Source organism: Corvus cornix, chromosome 1 (assembly GCF_000738735.6).
Source record: "Corvus cornix cornix isolate S_Up_H32 chromosome 1, ASM73873v5, whole genome shotgun sequence".
In the NCBI taxonomy this organism is placed as follows: domain Eukaryota; kingdom Metazoa; phylum Chordata; class Aves; order Passeriformes; family Corvidae; genus Corvus; species Corvus cornix.
Genome location: NC_046332.1, coordinates 46,169,214 through 46,193,376, shown reverse-complemented (window position 1 = coordinate 46,193,376; position 24,163 = coordinate 46,169,214). Strand labels below are relative to the sequence as shown.

At 38.4% G+C, this 24,163-nt stretch overlaps 1 protein-coding gene across 1 annotated transcript in view; it reads left to right on the top strand.

Moving 5' to 3' along the window:
• Positions 1-1,168: 1,168 nt before the first annotated feature.
• LOC104690098 (mitochondrial intermediate peptidase) overlaps positions 1,169-24,163 on the top strand; it is a 68,385-nt gene continuing 45,390 nt past the window's right edge. The window contains 11 exon segments of the mRNA XM_039565366.1: positions 1,169-1,264; positions 1,266-1,334; positions 4,341-4,514; positions 6,216-6,304; positions 7,760-7,846; positions 8,806-8,869; positions 10,572-10,754; positions 14,469-14,625; positions 15,029-15,077; positions 15,736-15,796; positions 16,435-16,487. Of these exon segments, the coding sequence (XP_039421300.1) occupies positions 1,184-1,264; positions 1,266-1,334; positions 4,341-4,514; positions 6,216-6,304; positions 7,760-7,846; positions 8,806-8,869; positions 10,572-10,754; positions 14,469-14,625; positions 15,029-15,077; positions 15,736-15,796; positions 16,435-16,487 (1,067 nt within the window). The 5' untranslated portion in view covers positions 1,169-1,183.

The following is a 24,163-nucleotide window of genomic DNA, read 5'->3' as shown; positions in this document are numbered from 1 at the left end:
CAACCACTTTAAAATTATTTTTAAACTTGAAATCAGTGTAGTTGGGACTGCTTGCTGTATGGCGCAAGCAAGTTTCATTGTATCTGAGTGGATTTAACAGCTTTAAAATATGGTTTTTTGCTCTCTGTGTAGTCACAGATTTCAGGTCTGAAATTGAGCAAAATGGAGTGATAGGAGGAAGTGCAATGTGGATTCTCTGATGTGGGCAGATATTATAGGCCAGTGCAAAAATACAGCATAAAGCTGCTGTACTTTAGAATTAGCTGGTGCAAAACAAATTTTCCCAGATGAAAGATAATATTTAATCAACACTGAAGCAGCCATGCCAGAGATCTGATCAAGGGATATTTCCTGTGTCATAGAACATTAATTCTGTGATTTTTTTCCCCAGAATTTTTGTTTCCTTTTTTTCCACCTTTTCTCCTAAAACTCAAAAAAATGAAAAAAAAAATGTTGGGAAGTTTCATTCACTTCTCTTAGAAGAAAAGAATAAAGTAGAGATGCCGATGGAGATGGGTCAGCATCATGAAATTCAGTGCAAATGCAGTGTTGGGAGCGTAAGGCCGGGCTCCCATCAGCAGGGAGCCCGGGGGACAGGGAGATGTGGGCATGTTCCCACAGTAGTTGAACCCCGAGTGTGGATCACACAGAGCCCGAACGAAAAGGGCGCGGTGGGTTTTTTCGGGAGGAACAGCTGCACGTCTCAAATGACAGCGAGGGAGATACAAGGTCGCTGAGGCGGAGGAAAGGGCTATGTGAATTTTTCACCACGACGAAGTTTTTTCCCGTAAGCCACAGGCTGCAAGTTTGTATCACAGAAACATCTAAACAAAAAACCGTTTTAAAATGGCCTTAGGTTGAACTGGAGAATGTGTAGGACAGGTATCAGCCGGCAGAGGATCTGGTGCGGCCGGCTCGGGCGCTGGTGAGCCGGGAAGCGGGACACGCCGGGGGAGTGCTGAGAGCCCGGGGCAGAGGCGCCCGGCGGGCTGAGGGGCGGTGGCAGCCGGGAGCTCCGCATCGCTCCGCCTCCTGGTGCCGCTCCTCCCCTCGGCGCGGACGCGCGGAGGTCGCGGCCGAGCAGGGCGTCCGGAAGCCGCGGCCGTGCCCGCTCCGCTGTGCCGTGCCCGCTCCGCTGTGCCGCCGCTCCGCTGTGCCGTGCCGTGCCGTGCTGCGCTCCCCCATGCTGGCCGGCTGCCGGCGGGCGCTGCCCGCGGCGCTGGGCCGGGCGCTGCGGGGCCGGGCCGTCAGCACCAGCTGGTGCCCCCGTGGGCACCGCCTTCGATGCGAAGCAGCAGCAGCCGCTGCGCGGTGGCGCCGCGGGCAGGGACACGGTGAGCGGCGGGAGGGGAGGGCCGGGCCTGCTGCGTCAGGAGGCGGCCCTGGCTGCTGGCAGCCTCGTGTTTTGCTCTGCTTGTCTGAACCTTTTTAAGGGAATTTTTTTTTTTTTTGGGCGTAATTTTTCTCTTGTGTGTAATTTTTTTTAAAATAAGAGTTTATATTGGTTCTAGCAAACCCAAACGTTGTGACTTCTGGACACAGCAGCGTTTGACAGTGGTGGCCTTGTGCGTGGGAGCGCTTTGAGCCTCAGTGGTGCTCATATGCTCATAAAGTGGGATTACCCCTTCCCCTACCAGCCCTGCCCTGGCTGCCGGCGTTCCTGTGTCAGTGCCGTGCCACTGCACTCCGGCAGTGCTTCAGGAGCAGCCGCGCTGCTCACATCCTCTTGCCTGGGCATTATTCTTGACGTTTTGCCTGTGGCAAAAAAGGGATTTGTTTGCTGATTTGGTGACACATGGGTTTTCTGATGGGTGTCTTTTTAGGGTGAGTCAGGGACGTTTGTGAATATGTGTCCAGGGAATCAACAGGCTCCCGGAGAGGGTAAAGTGGCACAGTGCATACAGAATAGGTGCAGCTGTAAAATCCAGGTGTTTGCCTGCTGACTCAACTATTCCTGTCATGGTGCCCAGCCTGGTGGAGCTGTCGAACTTTGGGATTCAGAGAGGACAAATCTGACTTCTGTTTTTAATCTTGCACTTGCTTGGGAAACCTTTCTTCCAGTTCTCATGCCTCTGCAAGCACACTGGTGAAAGTCTTGCTTCAGGAAATAATCCAGTTAAATATTGTCCATTTGGCTGGTCTAGGAAATGTGTTCCAAATGATTCACTTGGCCCACAGTTCTTTTGGAATAGAGGTATGTATTTCAGGCACACAGAGAGGCTGTGCCAGGTAGGATGTAAATGCTGAGGCCAAGCAAAGAGAAAAATGTTTCAGCCATGCAGCCAATGCCATTAAAGAAGAGAGAACTGCACCGGGCTTCATTTTTTTTTTTTGTAATTTTTAAATTTTTATGTTAAACTTGATATCATATGTAAGAGGAGTTCCACGGCTAGTTTATCTGTAAGAGGAGATACCTCATGGTCACAAAGCACTACATGTGCAGGAAGAGCTTGCTTGGGAGGGTGGGTGGTGATGTAGGGCAGCAGGAAGACCTGGAGTTCTCAGGGATATTGCAGGATACTGCATCCTCTGGCTGAGGGAAGTGAAGGGGCAGTCTTGAGTCTCTTACAAAGCAAACATTATTCAAGGGTGCTGTGATACAAGTATATTTATGTTTGTGTGCATGCATGTATAGATACAAAAATACCTTTTTCAGTGTTCACTTCAGTCCAGTTCCTGTTCCGAAATAATAAATTAAAACATGGGAAGTGTGAGGAAAGGTTTTCTTTCATTAACAAAAAAAGAAGGTGCTTTTAGCAACAGTGACAGAAAGAAATTAGGAAAAAGCAACTCAGAATGTCCCAGATACATACTTGAAGGGTTGCTTTTGCTTCAGAATATGTACTTGTACAGACAAGCTGACAATTTGTAGCTTTTCATTTTATTTGGATAAGTACTTGCCAGCTATATGCAAACCTGCAGCTGACTGCTATAACACAAAGAGTTTGCAGAAAGTGCATTATAAAGTGACTGGACTGCAGACTTGAAAATCCACATAGTGATTTTTAGATACTGAGGTTGAATTTGGGAAGGGATAGATGTTGTGTGAAATCATGTACCTTTCACAGTTCGATGCTGTAGTTACAAGGTAAGGAGATGCTCATGTTGTAGTTGGGCAGTTGCAAAGGGAGTGTATCGCTTGAAATGATGCTGTTTTAACTTAAATGAAATTAAGGAATTATTAGGATAAGGTTTTTCACCCAGAGGGTGGTTGGGCACTGGAACAGGCTCCCCGGGGAAGTGGTCACAGCACCAGCCTGACAGAGCTCAAGAAGTATTTGGGCAATGCTCTCAGGTACATGGTGTGATTCTTGGGGAGGATGCTGTGCAGGGCCAGGAGTTGGACTTCAGTGGTCCTTATGGGTCCCTTCTGTCACCTGGAATAAAACACAAAACTTTTCCAAACAGTGTTAAAATGATAAAAGCAGATCTTTAATTGAAAGCCTTCAAGGTGCACAACATGGCAATATGCAGATGTGATACAGTAGTTCTGCAATTTTTATAAGGTTAATTGATTAGTATATCTATCAAATATTGTCCAATTAGAAGAGCTGTTGGATTAGGTAATTTCCCCCCTGGGTTCAGCCCTATTGGAGCTCCCCTTCTGATCTTCTAACTCTGCATTTTATTGTGTCTGCGATACATGGTGCAAAATAAAGTGTCCTTGCTAAACTAACAGGCAAGATTAAACAGAATTTTGAGAATACATCAATAAGAGTTTGTTGACTGTGAGAAAGAAAGCTGGAAAAGTACTAGAAGTTATAACTATGTATTAACAGTCTGCAAAGTTACAAATACATGAAGAATGCATAAAAACCAAAAGTCTTTAGGCATCACTTCCAACTTGGGGGATTCTGTGATTCTTTAAGATCTTTTTCCTGTTGTAGGTCTGCATTGTGGAACTTCTCTATCTGCTAGTGCTAGTAATTTTGTTTGATTAGTGGTAGAACCCCTCTAAGTCTCTTCCACAAGTGCAGAACGTAAGTGCTATCTACATCTACCCTTCACAAGTAAGTGTGTTTACCCTGCCCTGTGGGACAGGGCCAGGCTTGGTAGGAACTTCAGGAATAAAACTGTTCATTCCATAAACATTTTCAGTTGTTGTTGATTATTCCCTTGAGGTCTGCTTCCAGTATTTGGGGCTCTTTTAGTGAGCCTGAGACAACTGTCCTATTGCCTGCAATCCTTTGATATCTAGTGCTGCTGGCCAGTGAAGTGTTAAAATATGCTAGCTAGGGTCATTTTGATAAAATTCGGTAGTGATAATTCAGTCTTGAAACAAAGCTGCAGAAATTGAGGAGGGTAATAGTGGTGTGTTTTCGTTGTGTTCTGCACTGCAGGGTCTGTTTGGTGTTCCAGAGCTGAGCTGTCCAGAAGGATTTCAAGAAGCACAGGACAAAGCGTTGCAAGAATCGGAGCAGCTCGTCCAGAAGGCATGTTCAACCCCACCTGGGCCAGAGACCGTAATGATCTTTGATCAGCTTTCAGATAGCCTATGCAGAGTAGCAGACTTGGTACGTTACTTTTTTCAATATTTACATAGATTGTTTTAAACTGACTGAGTTTACACCATGTTGTTCCATTTTATGATTTTCTGCACAGCAGTAAATAGCAGATCAGCTTCATGAAGTTTTGTGTTAAGTCAGAAAATTAAACTGGCTGAAAGTTAATTACAAAGGCTGTTACCTTATAGAAGTATAGAAGCCACAACAAGAAAAACAACAGTGAAATCATACTTGTGTTTCTGCTGTAATATTAATACATAAGCCCTCCAGCATCACTTATATTGTGGCAAAGAGGGTTTTGATTTCAGAGTTAAAGTTGGAGTGGCAATGCACATGTTTTAAGTTATGATCATTTATAGGTGAAGGTCCATGAAGAACTTTCAGATTAAAAGCAGCAGATGAAACTCAACAGTATCACTTTATTAACACAATAAAAAGGCAACTGTTTCCTAGATTGTAGTTTTTGTGGTCCACAGATTTAGAGTACTTGGCCTGATATTCTGTATCACAAAATGTTAAATTTAATAGAGCATTTCATATTGCTCTCTGGAAACTGTTTGCCCAAAGTCTGTCTTTTATGAAAACATCATTCTTTGGTTCAAAAAAACAGAACCAGCCTTCATACTGAAATCAGTTCTTAGGTCACTGAGTTTTTTGACTTGGGTTTTCACATTTGAATGTCTCTGTGTGTTTTCAGTTCTCCAATCTTGTTTCTTATTCTTTTCTAGATTTAAGACATCTTTTGCGCCAGGCACTTTTCCTTCTGAAAGTACTTACAACCTCTGTCTAGTCACTTGTTCTTAGGTTTTTTATAGACAATGCCTAATTCTGCTTAATCAATCAATACCTAAGTAAAACACTAATGTCAGAATTCAATGGCCATAGTTTTGTATCAGTTTGCTGAGTTAAAATTGCCTCCTTTGTATTATTTTCAAGTTTTTTATGTTTAAAGATGCACAGCTTGCAGAACTGTCTGGAAGTAATTTGGTGATTGTTATCTGTTGTTAGGAATTTTGATATCTGTCATTCAGCACCTTTTCTGTCAGTATTATACAGGATTTTAAAAAGGAATTCTAAGAAGTAAAAATCTTAAGTGTGTAACATTTCTAAGGCTGCTTTTTGAATCAAACTGCAATCATATTTTATACTGTCAGCTTATTGCATGTACTTTCTGTAAAATCATGCCGAATGTCTTCAGTGTATTCGTAGACTTTGAAATATTCCTGATCTTTTAAGTCTCTATAATTTCAATGTCAGAACTTCCCTGCTTTCATGTCTGCAGTCATGGAAGCCCCTAGCTCCCCAGCTCCCTCTTAGCATCCTTTTACGCACATTTGATGCTGTGCTTTCTTCTTAACTAGAAATTTTAGTTTAAAAAATATTTTTAAATAACATTTAAATACATTGGAGTAGCTCTGTGTTGTAAGGACTCTAAGATACACACTATACTTAAAATGTTTTAAGAAATGTGTGAGTTAATGGTAGTTATTGGAAAGACACAGGCACTGTGTGGTTTAATAATTGTCAGCAAAGTTTTCCAATCAGCTTTATGTTTTAGACAAAAAAAAGGACAAATTCTGCAAAATGATTGCATAGAACTGTAGAAATAAATGTTAATATAAATGGAATTGCTTGAGTGCAATTTGTTTATAAACCAGGATTTTTTTTTTTGTCTTTTTGCCTCACTGTTTTCTTCTTCTACTGTGTCAGGCTGATTTTGTAAAAGTTGCCCACCCTGACTTTGCATTCAGAGAGGCTGCTGAAGAAGCTTGCAGGAACATTGGTACCGTGGTAGAGAAGTATGTTTTCTTCTTTTTTTTTTTCTTCTTCTTTTCTTTTTGCTGTTTCGATGTGCATCTTTAAAAAATACTGTATGATTATCTATGAAAACAGCAATCAACAAAAAATACTTGCACATGGGAACAAAGTGTCAGTCTTCTGATATAGATATTTAAGGGTTTAATTTTGTTACAGTATCTCATGAAAGGTTTCTCTATTTTAGTTTCAGTTTATGATTCCATGTCACTGAAGCCCATCAAAAGCTCAAAGTGACGTTTTTCTAGGATTTGTGATAATTCACTGGTGATTGTAAAGTTTATGTACAAAGTGCTTGAAAGTGGATTGACTTGGATTATGCACACCATGTGTAACAATATGACTTTAATATCTGAATACCACTTCAGATATAAAATTTGTATAAAGAAGTTACTCACATATCATCCTGAGAGGCTCATAAACTATTGTGTACATGTGTTTTGTTGCCCACTGTATCTCACCTGGGAATGCAGCATAACATGCCAGCAAATCCAATGGACACAGTATTATCTGCATGGGGACAGTGCTTGTGTGTGGAAGTGTTCTGGGGATAGTAAGTTCTCAGTCTATTCCAGTGGCAGGCAGCAGCACATTTATCTGATGGCAAACTTGAGCACAGGTTTTCCTTTAATGGAGTCTTTTTGATGCCTTAGGATTTTGGTTTTTATATTTTTCAGATCCTGTGCTGCTTTAGAGTGTAACTCTACAACTCCATATAGCCTGTTAGCTACTGTTCTCACATTCTGGTGAGGCATAACAAATCCTCTCTAGGCCTGAGACTCAAGGACACCTTGTTGTCCCAGGCCTCAAAATATGTAAACAAAGCCTTGAAAAAGGGGGAACAAACTTGGGGTAATGATATCATTACCTGAAATTGTAATTGGAGAATTAACCCTGATATGCAAATGGACCCAATTTATTAAAGTGTGAAAAACCCGTGACCTGTCATCCATTTTGGGTGTAGCCCTAGGGCTCTGTCTGCCCATAGTGTACCTTATTGAAGGCCCTTCAATAAATACCCCCTCTTATTCTCTTAATTTTGTCTAGCCTCTGTTTTTATGTAGCCCCACCAAGGCATCACTTTCAAAGTAAGGATGAGAAAGTCATTCTCTCACCTGTATGGTCTCACCATGATTATCATTGTTCATAAAAAAATAAGCAGTCAGTATTAGGCTTGTTCATATTGCCACAAAATCCAATCCAAAAGTATTTTTCTATCAGATGCACAAGACCTGTTTCCATGCTGGTTTGTCCACACATGCTTTGTATAGAAATTCTCTACTTTTTACGTGTGATTGTGAACCAGAAAACATTTTGAAAATACAGTGTTTGGCTTTTAATGTTGTTTCACTAAATACTGCCTTTGAATGAGTAATGCCAAGAAACTGAAGTATTACTCTGTTGCTAGTGCATGATTCTTTTACTCTGTATCTTTTCAGATTAAATACAGATGTTGAACTGTGTCAGAGTTTGAGACGCCTGCTAGTTGATGAAACCATAATGAGTTCCTTAGATCCAGAAACCAGGTACTTATTAATGCTTATAGATCTTTATAGATTATAAATAGAATCTTACAGATTGAGGTTCTTAGGTAGTATGTATTGTTCCTTATTGTACTTATATTTTGTGGTTTTTTAAATTAATAAGTGCAACTTTTGGAAAACAAACCACGTCTCCATTATTAATTTATTGGTCACTACTAAATTACCTGCACAGGACTTAGGAAGTTTGTAGTTGTGTAATCTTGGAGAATGTCTTTGTGACTTGTAGAGCACAAGATATATTTATGCTGAATAACTGAGATCTGCAAGAACAGAAAAAATGTAAACTTAAGATTTTCTTCAATAGCATTCTTTTGATTAAAATTATATACTCTACTGTGATGTTTTTAGGATTAAAATTAGGGAGCAGACTATATAAATTGATTTCACTTTATAGAAGCTTATTTATATTTTTCTAAATCAGATTAGCAGTATATATATTGAAAGCTTACTTTATGATTGCTGTAATAGGTTTTATTAGCTGTTTATGCATTTATAATTTTGAATTATTTATTCACTGACATGGTTAGACAAACTTAATGTATTAGTTACTTCATTCTTCCTTCTTTCCCTATGATCAAGGATGTTAGATTTGAAAAGGTATTTTTCTGATGTTAGAATAAATGAAGTATGAAAGGAAATTAAAATGGTAATTTGCACAAATTGGTTGAACATCTAGATTAAGGTACTGGAATTATTTTGAAGGCTATTTTCAAAGCAGATGACTAAATTAAGAACAAAGGAAAAATTGTTTCTCACTGAGTAAATTGTTAAGGACCTAAAACATAGGAAATCTTTGTCCATAATAAAAACATTCATATAACTGTGGCGTTATTCTCTGTGAAAGATGTGAAACGTAAATAACTACTGAAGGCAAAATCTGTTAAGAAATTATGCTTACTATCAAATGAGGCTGTTTTAACAGGGATTTACTGTATTTTTAGGCGAGTGGCAGAACTTTTTATGTTTGATTTTGAGATCAGTGGCATTCATTTGGATGAAGAAAAGGTAATTTCTGGCTACAGTATATGAACAGAAGTTTGTCTGTCTACCAAAAACCAGATAATGAAACATGTGGGACATGAAATCACGTGATTCTGGGTCAGTTTCTCCTTTGTGGAATTTTGTTGTCTTAGAAGTGATTAATTTTGTCTATTTTAAATCACTTCTAAAGGTAGTTTTTAGATAGTTGGTTGTTCTTCCCAGTTTGGTCCTCATCGTTCCTTTCTGTTCTGAGGAGTTATAAGCAAGTCCTGGAATCCTATTTTCTTTTGTTTGGTGTCTTCATCAGATATTTAAAATAGCTACTCAGCTGTCAGAACAACATATTTACAAAGAGGGAAAAGCAGTGTTTTATGCACCTTGATGACAGGTTAATCAAGTGGAGTGTTTTAGAAGGGATCAGGTGTGTGTCCAGGCACTCCTGTGGTGCTCACATAACCAGAAGTTGTAAATCTTGTTCAAAATTGAATATCTAGTTATGGTCTGATTACCTGTCTTGGAACTTCTATGTAGTTTTGCAGTAGTTAGTGATGGATTTTCCAAAACCAGCATCTTACACCATCATTTGTGGTATGGATGCTCTGTCTGTTCATAGTTCATGTCACTGTATAAAGTTAATTCCTTGTTTGAGTCATCCCCTCCAAAAAAATCTGTACAAAGGCTCTTCTACCAGATTTATGTGGTTGAGTTATTCTGAAGATCATGGTTGTGATGGTGTTTTGTGACCTAGAAAATGGTTCTAGAATATATTTTTATGATTAGTTTTTCCAAAGAACAACCCTGAAACTTCAGCTCTGGGGTTTATGTCTGATTTGACTATTGGTTCTATGGTGCTTCATCTCCTTTCAGTTACAATTTCACTTATTTTTGCATGTTTTCCTCTTCCTCCCCTGCCTGTTCCACTTTTCTTCCTTGCTGCTTAGTGTTTCTTTTCAGTTCTCATTTAAGACTTCAGAAATTCTTCCCTGTTGTAAGTTGAAATTTACTTCTGCTACAAAGAATTTGTGCTTTTTAAAATAAAACTCAAAGATACATTTTCAAGAGTAAGGATGGAATGGGAGGACAGAGATCAGGTTATGTCATTCTTTGGACTTTACAAGTTATGTTGTATCTGTACCCTCAGCCTTTGTTTTTTTGAGCTGTGACCCCACAGACAACAGAGACCATACTTTACTAATGTGAGCATGTTCACTGAAGCAAATCGTGCACAGTTAAATGCATGAAATACTGTAATGAAGGTGATAAAACTCTAAATCACAAACTCCTAAGAGTAGGGTTGAAATACCGTGAATACTTACAGTCTCCAGAAAACAGTGCAATACAAACAGGAAAAAGAGAAAATTCTATGTCTCTTTTAGGATATTTCTCTCAAAGATGCTTCTTTTTTTATTCAGTATTTTACACAGCAATCAGTTACAAGCTAGCAAAGCTTACATAAATTCTACTTGAACTCCACTGTACATTTTCTTACTGCAGGAACATAGGCATTTTTTTGAAATTTCACTGCTTTATGAAATTACAGATCTGTATGAGCATCTAATCTTGTTGACTTCAGCCCTGCATTATGACTTTGTTGATGCTGTGGGTCTAATCTTAAGTGTTGTATTTTCTGCTTCATTTTTGAAAAGAGTCCTCTAAGGTTTAAAAACTTGGAGTTCTGCTTGTAATGTGTCTGAAGATATTCTTTTGTGCTTCATTTTTCTTACAGCGTAAAAAGGCAGTTGACCTCAACATCAGAATATTGGATTTATGTAACGAATTTCTGATAGGAGCTCACATTCCCAACAAGATTGACAAACACGTTTTGCCAGAGCATATTCGGTATAATTTTACAGCTGAAGGCAATTACTTACAAGTTGCTGGTCTACATGCTGATTGTCCTGATGATCTGGTTTGTATTCCCCAACTTTACTTTGGCATCCTCTATACCAGAAATGCATATCGGTTATTTTACTTGTTAGTGAGGCAAATGCATGTGGTTTATGATTATGCTGTTATTTCTAACAAGGAAAAAACTTTTGTAGAACGTAATAATCAGTTGCATACTTGACTGTAGTAGCTATGAAATAATGGCTGTGGAGCAGAACCTGAATGTCTGGAGGAAGAAGAGGGGCACAATACAGATTCTTGATTTTAAAATACTCTCTTTTTAAAGGCATATAAATTATTGCAAAGTCTTGACCTGTTATGGTCAACACTTCAGTTTATTCAGTAAACTGGGAGGTGGGATCCCATGAAATGCAATTCTGAAGGGTAAAGGAGCTTAAGAAAGCAGGTAGTTCTCTTAAGGCAGTGTCCTCCAAGCATGTGAGTATTAAGATACTCAGTATTAGTGCATTCTGATCCTTAGAAAGCCAAGCAGATGTATCAGGAACCAGGCTCAACAAACAGGAAACTCTTAACAAAGCTTAATTTCCAAAAGATAGCATACATGGAGTGGTACAAATCCAGGGGAAGAGTGTAGAAATATTGCCTGTATGTGTAGGGATGATGTTGGGAAGATCAAAGCTCAACTGCAGTTGTGGGTTGAAAGGGACATTAAAAGCAACAACAGGAGCGATTACTGCTGCATTGGTACTAAAAGCCATGGAAAACATGGACTCAGTGCTGAGTAAGGTGAGTGAGGTAGTGGCAGCAGACACAGATAAGGCTGAGATGCTCACCGCTTGCTTTTGCCTCAGTGTTCATCAGAGACTTTAGTCCAAGGTAGGAGATTACAGTCTGGATTGGTGGACAACCAGATAGGTAAAAAAAACTAATTTCATGATCAGACTCAGAGAGTAGTGGTTGAAATGTACCCTACAGGAAGACTGGTACAGAAAGAACTGTTGCAGGGGTCTGTCCTGGGTCTCCTGTTTTAAACTGTTATCAGTGACGTAGAGGAAGTGACAGAGGGCTTGCCTACCAAATTCACAGGTGATGGCAAATAGGGAGGAGCAATCAATACACTTGAAGGTCAAGGCTGACATTCAGAGTGGCCTAAAAGCTGAGGTAATGGTTCAGTGGCAACTTTACGTAATTCAAAAAGGACAAGTGCAAAATCCTGCACTTGGAAAGGGAGAATTCCTGGTTGTAGGACAGGCTAGGACTGCTTGGCTGAGTCTGATCTGTGGCAAAGGCCCACAGTGTTGGTGAGCAGCAAGTATGAACATGAGCAGTAACCCTGGCAGCAGAGGGGCCAACAGCATCTTGGACTGTGTGAACAGGCGCAGAGACTGAGGGAAGAGATTATAGCCCCACTCTTTAGGAGTGTCTTAAACAGAGGCCACCAAGATGGGCAGTAACTGGAGTGCTTGCTGTATGAAAAAGGGCGGAGAGATTTGGGCCTATTCACCCTATAGCAGAGGTAGTTTGGGGGAACCCTGGCAGCACTCTGCCAGTACCTACAGGGATGTCATGGACAGAATGGAGCCAGGCTCTTCAGTGAGGTGCGTGACAGAACAAGTGTCAAAAAGCACAAGTTGAGATGAGAAATAGCAGTTAGAGAAATTTTTCCTGCTGATGATACCAAGCAGTCAAACAGTGAGGTCATGCTGTCTCTCCCTTACATGCAGGGTTTCAGGACCAGACTGGAAAAAGCTTTGTGTGACTTGGTCTTAGCTCAGAGTTGTCTCCTCTTTGTGCAGGAGGTTGGATGAGACCTCAGCCTGAATTATCCTGGGAAAAAAGTCTTAATTTAGTTATTGTTAATGTTGTTTTTCTAAAAAAGAATTCATTAAGAGTTATAAATTTAAAATTAATTTATACTCATGGAAATGTGGCAGTGGCTCTCTAGACTTCTAGATACAAGTCTAGGATCAGGAGCATATTAAAGCACTCCAGGGTTCTGTCTTCACTTATGTTATGTAGTTAAGTAATCATACTTAAATAATCAAGGTGGAAATCTTGTTTGTCACAAAAAAATAGAGAAAAAGTTACCATGGTAGAATCCAAGCTGCTGTGTTTAATTTCTGTAAGAAATTAAAAATTAATTAAATTATGGCACTGATAGGATGTAAATAAATGAATAATGCTCATTGTGTCATCTCTGAACTCTTGTCCTGAAATAGTGTAATCTGCAGAATTGCTACTGAAGCTATGAGTAATATATCAATTAAAGAATGCAGTTGTCTGAGTCAGCACTTCGGAATCATTCTTTGAAAATCATATGATTTAGGTTGGAAAGGATTTTTGGAACTTGTCAGTTTGAGTCTGATCCTGTTCAGAGCAGGATCAAGTAATCAGGTTTGTCAGTGATGTGTCCAATTGAGTTTTGATCACTTTCCAAGGATGGAGATTCCATAACTTCACTGGACAGACAGTCTGTTTGACCACCCTCACTACTATTATTTCTTCCTGATATCAAATCGGAATTTTTTGTCTTCTAGCTTGTGTCCATTACATCTCCTGCTCTTGCTCTGCACCTCCAAGAACATTCTGTCTGTATATTCTCTATGCCTGACTGCTAAGTAAAAGATTCAGATGTCCCTTGAGCTTATTCTTCTTTAGGCTGGAGAAACGCAGCTCTCTCAGCCTCCATTCTGTGTCATGTGCTCCAGCTCACAAACAACTTGGTAGCCCTGTGCTGGACCCACTCTCATTTGTCAGTGTCTTTATTGTCGAGTTGAACCCAAATTTGGACAACGTAGTTCAGGTGTTGTGTGGACGGTACCAAGTAGAGGAAAACAGTCAGATCTGTGGACCAGATGGCTGTTCATTTTCTAGTAGAGCTTAGTCAGCTTCTGGCCTTTGTTGCAAAAACAGACTGCTATGTTCAAAGAAGGGCAATCATCTCTTGCTTCATTTGCTTTCTTCAAGATTAGAGCCTGGTGGAACAGAACAGGTACAAAATGACTTGTAAATTTTTATATTCATATTTTTTCTAAACTCAATACCTGCATTCTTGTTCAATGTATTGTCCAAGAGAGAAGCTTATTTCAGATGAAGACAAGCGTAAATTGTTGCTGGATTTCCTGAGCTTATTCCTTATGTACAAAATAAAATTATTTGCAATTGGTTTGTGAAACGTAAAAGCATTTTATCAAATTTTCTGAGTCTCCAGGTAATTTTTTTTTCCCGAGTTATGAAAAAAGCCCAAACAAACTAAAAATATGAGAAAAGGAGAAAGTTTGTGCGCAGATGGGCAGACTAGTAGATTTCTTCTACAAAAGAAATAAGGCTTTTCTCTTCCTTTCTTTTCTCTCCCCTGACCCCATCTCTTTTTCTTGTCAGATCCTTCCATAAGCAAGCTTTACTGATATGCAGAGAACAATTTGGGTTTAGTTTCAGAGGTTTTAATGAGTTAAGACAGCCGACAGAGTGGTCTGAAAAACACAGGTGTTGGCAGAGGGAGGGAATTGATGAGAGACTGTTGCCAGGAGTAGAGAACAGGACCCTTTTTGGCAGTCTTGATCCTTTAGGTTGTCTTATTGCATTCCTCATTCCACTTCTAATGGGTAAGAGATCTGTAATTGTCAGGCAGTTATAATTACTATTGTTAAAAGGCTTTAGGCCCTTTCCCAACAATGTCAGTGAAATACAGCTGTTATGCCAGATCTTCATTTGCATCTCTTGGTTCTGTAAAAATTACTCTATAGTAATGTGACTTTTTTTTCCCTGGTATTAGGTGCGAGAAGCTGCTTACAAGATTTTTCTTCACTCAAACGCTCAGCAGTTGGCTCGATTGGAGGAATTGCTTGCGAGCCGAAACAGCCTGGCACAGCTGGTTGGGTATGACACATTTGCCCACAGGGCTCTTCAGGGAACAATGGCCAAAAATCCAGGTATAAGGCATGTATGGAAGGACATGTTGAGAAATCAAATGTGTGACATATCAGGTCAAAGGTTGTTAGTTTCTTTAGCTAAGTTTACACGTACTTCTTGCAGTGAAGTATTTTGTTGCAGTTACATTTTGCTGTATGCCATACTCATGCTATCTGTAAATAATAGTACTCACTGAGGAGGATCTGGTGTTTTGGATCAGAATTGATGCTCACTCCTTAGATTATGAAGGTGTCATTATCTCAGCACATAACATAGTAAATTTAGTACCAAATTTTCTTGAAATAATGTCAGTGGAGTAGTTTGTTAAAAAATCTAAGGGAATTTTTTTGTTTGGAATATTCTCATGTAAACTTAAGATCCTTTAGGGAAAAATAATTTTCTTTTTTTTTTCCTTCCTTCTAGAAACAGTAAGACAATTTCTGGAGAAGCTGTCTGAGCAGTTATCCAAAAGGTATGTCTTTTTCACTAAGCTATTTTTTTAACCATACTATTTATTTCAAGAAGAGAGGGACTTGTGCACTAATAAGTTAGTCAGTGCTGCTTATTATATGCTCTGATGAAGCAAAAACCATGACTTTCCCAGAATTCTGAGAAAAGGCTATTTGTTTAGAATAAATTCTGTGTCTGTGATCAGAGAACACCCAGGACTGAATGCAAGAAATGCAGTTAACAGCAAACAAGAAGACCAAGTTGAAGTGTAGGAGAACACCTCTCCTGGTCTTCTTGCCATATGCACAACTCCAGATATTTTGCTTTTATAACAAAAATTCCCTGTTTGTCCCTCTTGCCACCATGAGCACTACACAGCACAAAACAATTTCATCACTGGGTAGAAATGGGGTGTATTGTAAGAATGAAAATGCTTTGGAGGTGTACAACCACAGTAAGAGGGACTGAATTTGAAAGTACCTGAATGGCAGAAGCAGAGTGGAAAAGTTTTTCTACTGTGATATGTGGGCCTGCCATTTTATATGGTAATTATATATATATATATATATTCATATATAATCTCTGATGATGGACATTTTCTTAGGATGGAGTACTATCGTACTGTATTACATTGCTCAAAAATCTTTCATTAACGTTTTCATCATAAAAATATTTTTCAGAACTCAAAAAGACTTTCAAATGATGACAAAGATGAAAATGAAGCTCAACCCCCACAATTCAGTAAGTTACATATCCATAAGTGATTGTCTGTTTTGTTCTTAAAAGTACAGTATAAGGTAATCATGTTCTGCAATTACCTCTAGTGTACAAGATGTAGTAGAATTAGAAACATTCTCTCTTCAAATGCTTTCTGACTACTTAGCTGCTGTATTAAAACCAAGTATTGAGTATGAGAGAGCTGTTGGTTTATACAAAGTGATTCTGAGATAACAAAAACATAAAGCAGTAAAGGGAGTATCACTTTGCTTTGAATTAATTGACTCATTTGAAAAATAAAGGCTTTACTTTAGGTTAGATTCAAGTCCAGTGTGTATACTACATTGGATGTATCTTAATGCTGTACATATCTAGATTCATCTTTTTTTTTTTTAATTGATTGTATTTCTTGAAATCTGGTATGAAATCCTGGTATATAGTTGAAAAAGAAGACCAATATTCAAGAAATATAAAAAAAAAGTTTTCAGTTTATGATATATGATGCTGGTTTTGGTGATGGTTTGATCCCTGCTTCCCATTATGTTTTAAAATTCTGTGACTTGCTGAAACTGCAAAAATACTCGAAGGAAACTGTTGAGTATTTTTACTTTGGGTTCACTTGTTGTCCATTATTGTAATTATAAGCTGGAATTCTCTTTCAGATGCTGATGCCATGGGATCACCCCTACTACAGTGGAGTCCTTCGTGCTGAGAGGTAGGCTCCTTATGTTCCTGATTGTAATGTAAATGAGTGTCCTTGCAATAAGGAAAAGAAAATCCTCAATATAAACAGGATTTCTTTCTTTGAAGGTGTACCTCAGTATGAAAATAATAAATATTATCTGGTGGGAGAGTTGTTTGTAACATTTTTTAGTTACTGCTGGAATGCCTGTAGAAGTTTTTGGTTCCTCTGTTGTTTTGCAGGGAAGTATTGGCGCTCTTTGAAGATAAGAGGATGAAGCAGTTTCAGAACAGATAGAAAATCCTTATTCTTGTTGTGCTTTTAGTTCTTAGCTGGGCTGTAGTACTGTTTAAAAATAAATTTTGAACACTGAATACAATCCAACTTCTCCTCTTATTTTAACTTCATTGCGCTTCTTACCGAATGTGCAACTTTGTCCTCTTCTGCAGACTTGAAATAGCAACTTCTTCAGTAAATCTTTATGGATAGAATTCATTCTTATCTCACTTGAAAAGACTGGAAAATAAATTCTTTACACAGACTTAAATAGTGCACAAGACCTTTGTACATAATGAGATGTCAGCTCTGAAAGATGTAAGCCCTGCATGTTGCCTTTATTAGATCAGCAGCAGTGACCTTTTAGGTTTCTGTTGGAAAAGATAATCGAAAGTTGTGCTGCTTTCACAAGGGGGTTTAGAAAAACTCTTCCTTCACTGTAAATTTACAGTTTTTTGGTTTTTAAACAAACATAGACTGGATGTATCTGATTAAAATACTAGTTTACTTTGGATCAGAAAGCTGTGGTGGTATAGACATGGCATGGAAGGAGTGCCAGCAGCTGGCCTGGTTGTTTACAGAATTGGTGTGTGCCATAAGGGTTAGAGCAGTAGATGTAGAAGCCACTGTGTTACTTCTCCTGGAGGAGTGTCTTCAGATGCTGATTGTCCTTCTTGGTCTTACTGTCCTTCTTAGATCTCCTCAGGAAGCTAACAATCTCATAATTGAGTTGCTGATGATCACAAGCAGATTATTCGGCTCTTTTTGGCATTAGAAAGAAAAATACTTCCTTTCCTTGGGGGGCTTTGTAAGAGACCCAATTAAGTTACTTAAGAATTGTGAGGCGGCTTTGTGAAGGGAGAGCTGCAGGTAAAACGGAGTCAGACATTGGCAGTGTATCTTTGCTATTTTTTGTATTCAGGCACCAAGTCTGGAAGTTGGAACAGTGTGAAGAGTCTCCTGAATCTGTGTGGGGCCTCCCTGATTACAGTGCAGGATTTGGGCCCAGTGTTTTTCTTCCTCCAGCTTGGGCAGGATTGTTTGTTTCTGGCAGGTATACAAGCATCCACAAGACGGGAGAAAAAGTAATTCTCCTTTCCACTCTGTGCAGAGCTGCTTTGCTTTAAACAAGAGTGTAGATCTTTCATGGTCCTGTTTTCTAGATAGTTGTCTGTCTTTGGAAAAAGTTTTTGATCTAGTTGACTGAAAAAGGCTTTACATTCATTCTGTCCCTATTGTGGGTGTTTAACAGGGTGCTGGATACTGGGTAATCAGTGAGTAAAACTCACTTCTCCACTGCATAGTGTCAAGGACCATGCTTTATGACTGAAGCTAGGCAGGAATCAGAATATTCATGCAACAACCAGAGGATGGGACTATACCTTGTCATGTCTGTGCCCTAAATGCCTTATTACCCAAATGGGAATCTCCTATCCTTTATCTTGTATTTGTGCTTACCTCTGTTTGACTGCATCCCTTCTTGAATGCCCTGTGGATGCTATGGTATGTTCAGTTCAGCACTTTTGTAACTGGAAGATGAGAACTGTGTCTGTCACACAAAGCTTCATACTGGCTGGAGTTTGACTTTTGGCTGTTTGTTGTTACTTTCTTCCTAACTGAGCCAATTCTCTTGTGTTAAATTATGTGTCTAAAGAAAAGTGATGTTGTTTTCCTTTTTCGTTTGGCTGGTTTTTTTGCCATGGGAAAATGATTTAATGCTTTTTAAAAAAAAATTCATATCATGTTTCTTTTTTTTTATTTATAAACTCAATAAATACTTTCTTTTTTGCTTCTATGCTATTATATTTTGCATTTTTTCATCATGGAATGACAAAATATGTTTTCAAACAAGATGCACTTAACTATCATGCATTTCTCCCATTCTTTGTTTAGTCTTTTTTTTTTTTTTTTTTTTGTCTTCAAGGATTTATCTCTTTTGGAAGAAATCTGCTTTTAGCTTTAGATCTTCAACAGAAATGCCATGGTTATATTTGTAATAGTGCTGTGCATAGAGCATGGCTTATGTATTTGTCTATCATGTTTTGGGACTCAGTAGTAGTTTGTGTGGTGGATTTTTGTATTAGGAATTTTTCTTTTCTTCTGCTTAGTAAAAGGGAAGCAAATGTATGCTTTTGGGTATTCCTTTTTGACTACTGTTGTCACTGTGGCTCCAGCTGAAGTACAGACCTGTAGTTTCCTAGGTATTGTCAGGTACATAAGATGCAGATTATCTTTACAAACCTAGGTATAAAGAAAGAGACTACAGGGATTTAGTTTTTGATTAAGTAACTCAGCATTTCTGGTATGTCACACGTGTAGCACTAGGGGGGTGCAAGAAATATTAGCTGGGCCAGTGTCTATGGCTGCTGGAAAATGTTTACTGTTTCTTAGTTTAGCCTATACAACCATTGCTCTTTAGTCCTCCAGATTTTGACCAGCTACATGTCAAATGACACTGAAACTTATTACATGTTTTTAATGTGTCTATATTTGTAGCATGTTTTATATTTTAAATGTATTTATATATTTTATCTTCTAGATATCCATTTAGTCTTTACTGTAACAGGATTAAAGAAACAAATCCTTCATCAGATTTCTAATAACTAGTTTTAAGGTGTAGATATTTACTTGTGAAGGATGCAGGATGTCCACATGCGTTTGGACCGTAGAGTTTTGATGCCATTTGCTGTCGCATCGGGTTGGTTTCATTGTCGCTGCTTCCACAGCTGTTACCGACCATTGCTGCTGTTCTGTCTCTGGAACAGCAGGAGGCGCTCCAGACTCAAGCCACAGAGTTGCAGTTCTGTCTAAACCAGGCCACAACAATTTTGTTTCTGTCAGCTTTCACCAAGTCTTTTCCCTAGAAACTTGATCCTACTTCAAAAGTGTAAGCCTCCCATTGATGGGAACAGGATATTTTACTTTTTTTTTTTTTCCCCAGACTATGTTAAGTAGCCTCTCTGGCTTTAAACCTACACTTAAGACAATGTAATGTTTTTGTAGCTATAGTTTAAGAGGCAGGGAAAATACATGTCAGTATAAATGTACTTTTAAGAGAAACAGAAGACAAAAAAGTCTGAAATTCATGGTAGCAGTATCTTAAAAGAAGATAGAGTAATTAGGAGAACCTCAAGAATTTTGGCAGGCTAAGGGTAATAAACCAGTGAATGCTAGAACATGCTTCAGCTTCTAACAAGTAAGAAGATGTCTAATATGTATATTATAAAAATAATAATGTTGAGTTTTAGTGCAGACAAGTACCCAAGTATTAATTAAATCACATTACATCTCAGTAAGTGCAGCTGTAATTCTCAAGGCCCTGATCTTGCAAAGATGTGGTAGTCCTGCTGACTTCTTCCGGGTCAGAAAAAACCACAACAGAAAATCAGCCCCAAAAGGCTGTGAGAGAATTTTTGAGGTTAGCCATTTGCCTTGAAGGTAGGATTGGCTGTGCTTAGTCACTTCTGACAGAGGTACAGAACTGTTCTTGACAACCGTCAGCGGTGAGCTTTGTGTATTTGGTATTGACTCCTGTTTCCTTAACCTGTGGTTCTTGCCAGGCTGTCTTGACTTCACTGGTTGTAATTCACTGTTAGGATTTTTGCCAAAATGTCCCACCTTTTATTCAACTTGAAGCTGGGATGTGCTTGCAGAGTACTGACTCTGTGCTAGTCCCTTTTTCTGGGTCTGCAGAAGGAAATAAGACCAGCCTTGAGGATGACAGATCAATGCAAAAATAAGTTAGTTTCCTGATGTGTAGGAAGGAGAATGACAGCTGCAGGTGTTTTGGATCTTGGGGTGCCATCTTAGCAGAAAATAGGAATAAATCACCTTCATTCTTGTTGGGACTGTACATAGGTTGCTGGCTTCAGGGGAGGGTGGGCACCACTTCTGGATTTTTTTTGGAGGGGTAGGTTCAATACCAAGGTATGAAAATGTGACTGGATGTTTCTCAAGTTCCTAAAAGCTGCAACTAATATTGAGGTTTGCAAGTTACTGGTAAAGAAACTTATTCATGGCTGCTTTTTGTTAAATTATTTTTAGTTTTATGAAAGACTGTTCTCTCTTGGGAACGCCATGTAGAAGAATAGCCCAGACCCTTTGTGGAACATGTGAGAAAACTGTCGCTCTGTTCAGTTTGAAAGCTGAAGTGGAAAATTAATGTAAAATATAACTAGGAAATCTTTCAACCAAAGTGCTCAGAGAGAAGGAGAACTTTCTGTGACAAACTCTTCATAAGAAAGGGAAGGCATGCCTCCTCTTAAATCAACTAATACAGGTATAGAAAGCACACTTTAACTCACCAGTCACTAAAGCTGGTGGATTAAGCTTTTTGGAGGGAAACCTGAAAGTTATTGAAAAGGATTGTTGTGAAGCAGAACTCAACTTTCAAGAATTATTTCTTTATTCAAAACATTGTGGAAGAACAAAGAAACCGTTGATTTGAAAACTAAGTCAAATCTAGAAGTTGTGTGCAGTGCTGATACTAATATTTCAAATTACCCCTTGACCTCCTCCAAAATATTCTAGGAAGTACAATTAACAGAAAGAAAAAAGGAATTTGAAATACAGGTGCTACTTTATGGTTGATGAGAGTACAAAGGCTTTCTGTTATTATTATTGTTATTATTTTTAAGAAAGCCAGAGTCTTCTATAAATCATGGTTAAGAGTCTCCCTTTAGGTAAAGAATTAAGTTTCATAGTCTGGCATGTAATGAAAATTGGAAGGGATTTTCCTTGTCTTGATCTCTTCAAGTTAACCTGAGGGGTTCATCTCACTTTTATCTTCACTAGCAAGATCTTTTCAAGTTTCTTTGGAAGTTTTGACAGGATCTATTTTATTAGAGATATTTAACTTTGTCTTCTATATTTTTGTGGATGTCAACAGGATAATAATTATTCTCACAAAAACCCCCAAAGAAGTCAGGATATGTCAGGGACTACATTTAATAACCACCAATAAGAATTTTTGCCTGGCAGCTAATTTGCAATTGTTAAGAGTCTGAACGCCTGTGTTCTAAAGAACAGTGATCCTGATTCAAATGTCCCTAATGTTCAATTTTATAAAAAGCATTCTTAATAGAATAGATGAAAGTCATGCTGCACAAAGCAGTCTTAGCTTCCTTCCAAAGATACAGCTTAAATGAAAGTGATTTTAGAAGTGCATTTTATTTAGACTCAGTGAAGTCATACAAGCTTAGAAATAATTATTTATAATCACATACTACATCTTTGTTCCTCACAGGGGCACAGCCTTTTTGTTTGAAGCCTGCTGTTCTTGAAGAATAACCGAACCTCATTGTGTTAGTTAACTTCTTTTTATAATCGTTTTTCAAATTGGTTTGGCTACTTTGCTTCTCTTAAAAATATGGCTGTGCTGCAAACTGTGAAAGTAAGGTGTCTGGATTTCTTAAATATAGTTTATCCTTTAATAAAAAGCAGGAATTTGCATTAAAGAAACTAAATTTTCTTTGATATGTCTACTTTCTAATTAGAAGGGTACTGAAATTCCTCTTCATAAATTTTCTGAGCTCACATTCTGACATAGAGTATGTGAGAAAATTTTCATTCCTTCCTGGGTTTTGTTATAAATACAAATGCTTTGGCATTTGAAATCAGATGTTCAGAGTGAATTAAGTTACTGGAATATGCAAAATGAATACAGAGCAAACCTATTGTGTTCAAGTTTGTGTCTCAATCTTTCACAGTTTTTGACATGTAAGCATGAGAGTTATGCAATTCTACAGGAGAAACAAATAATTTAAGGTTCATTATTACTATAAAAGGGACCACTTTGAGTCTTGATTTTTATCTTTCTTGAGTCAAAGCAGCTTAATTGAAAGTTTGGCACAGAGGAAAGTATTCTTTTCCACTGTAGAGGAGTTCATGTATGTATCTGTTGATTCTGTTTCTGATTTGTGCAGGGTGAGTGTGTATTGGTGTCCACTTTTTTTTTACATAAATGTTGTATTTCCTACATCAAAACTAAAAGCAACCTTTTAAAAAACTTATTAATATCTAGGCATGTACAAAATCCTTGATTTCAGGAAGTCTTCTTTTAGATTAATCATTGTGTTTTCTGGTGGGTGTGTGTATGTCTGTAACGGATAGAATTTTTGATAATTCCTTTTCCTGTTCTTCCAGAATTACATTCAGATCCTTTAAGTTTTGTGTAATGGCTTAAGAAAATTTATGTGCTCAAGTTTAAGGGTAGTTGGGAAAATCTTTTACCGCAAATTGTAAATATCAAAAATCAATCCATACCTGTTTTTTTTAACCTGAGATACACTAGAAGAAATGTTACATGGTAAGAAGTCTTTTTGACTGGAATATATCATTCCCTGCAAAGTTCTGTTGGGATTCATCAGAACACCACTTGAGATCCATCTCTTTCACCTGCATTTTGAAAGGCATATTCCCATAGAAAACGCTGTGCTCTTCATGCTTTTGGGATTCAGGTATACGGCATGCAGTCCAGTCAGGGAAGCCTAAGTCCCAGAAAGAAGCAAGAGCTCATAGATGAGCTCTAGACTTCTGCAAGTTACCTCTAATCGGTACCTTATTAAGCTTGAAAGTGTTAAAGTATTTGTGTTTGCCCTTCTCTGGTGACACAGGCATCCTAAGGCCCAGAACTCACATTTTAAGCAAAAGGGTATCCAGACAGGGTGTTTGATTCTTGCCCTGGCTTGCTTAGCTGCCCTACATCCTTTTTCTTAGGAAGTGCTTCCATGTTTCCATGTGTTTACCGGCTTTGGAGACAGCAGTATAATGTTTTGTTGGTGATGTTACTACACCATGTGCATCATCATCCCCGCTGAATTCTGTCTGTCTGCTCTTCCGGGGCTGCAAATGACGGCATATGAGAAAACCTGTCTTCCAGCTCTTCTTTGCAGTAGTTATTGTCAGTCAATGCTATCTGGCTCCAGAACATTAACCTTACTTCCTAGTAGCAGTAACCCTTAGCAGAAATTTTACTGGTAGCAGAGTGCCTGTTACTGTAGTTCAGTATGGGTCATGATAATTTCCTTTCTGATTTCTTTTCCCAAAAATACTTGAGTGCACTTCCTGTTGGAGATAAAATCGTCACTTGTCTGAATAAATGTGGGGGCAGCTTGCCAAAGAGTGTGCTCATAATAAAGCAGCTGCTTCTTGCAGTTTTATTTCAATTTTTTACTATTTATTTTAACTAGAAGGCATAAAGCTGTACAACTATTCAAGCTCACAATTGATAACAGCTTGAAAATTGTGCATAAAGTGATTCTTAAAATGATTGCTGCTTTAACATATAGTATAAAAATAATTATATGCACAGTAGGGTCATCAACATTTTTTAACGTGTAGATTATGAAGATTGCTTTGCTCTGACTAGTGAGCATTTTTGGGGCAGGCTATAGCACTTTGGAAATTCTGCATTCTGCTCCTTTTTATGTAGA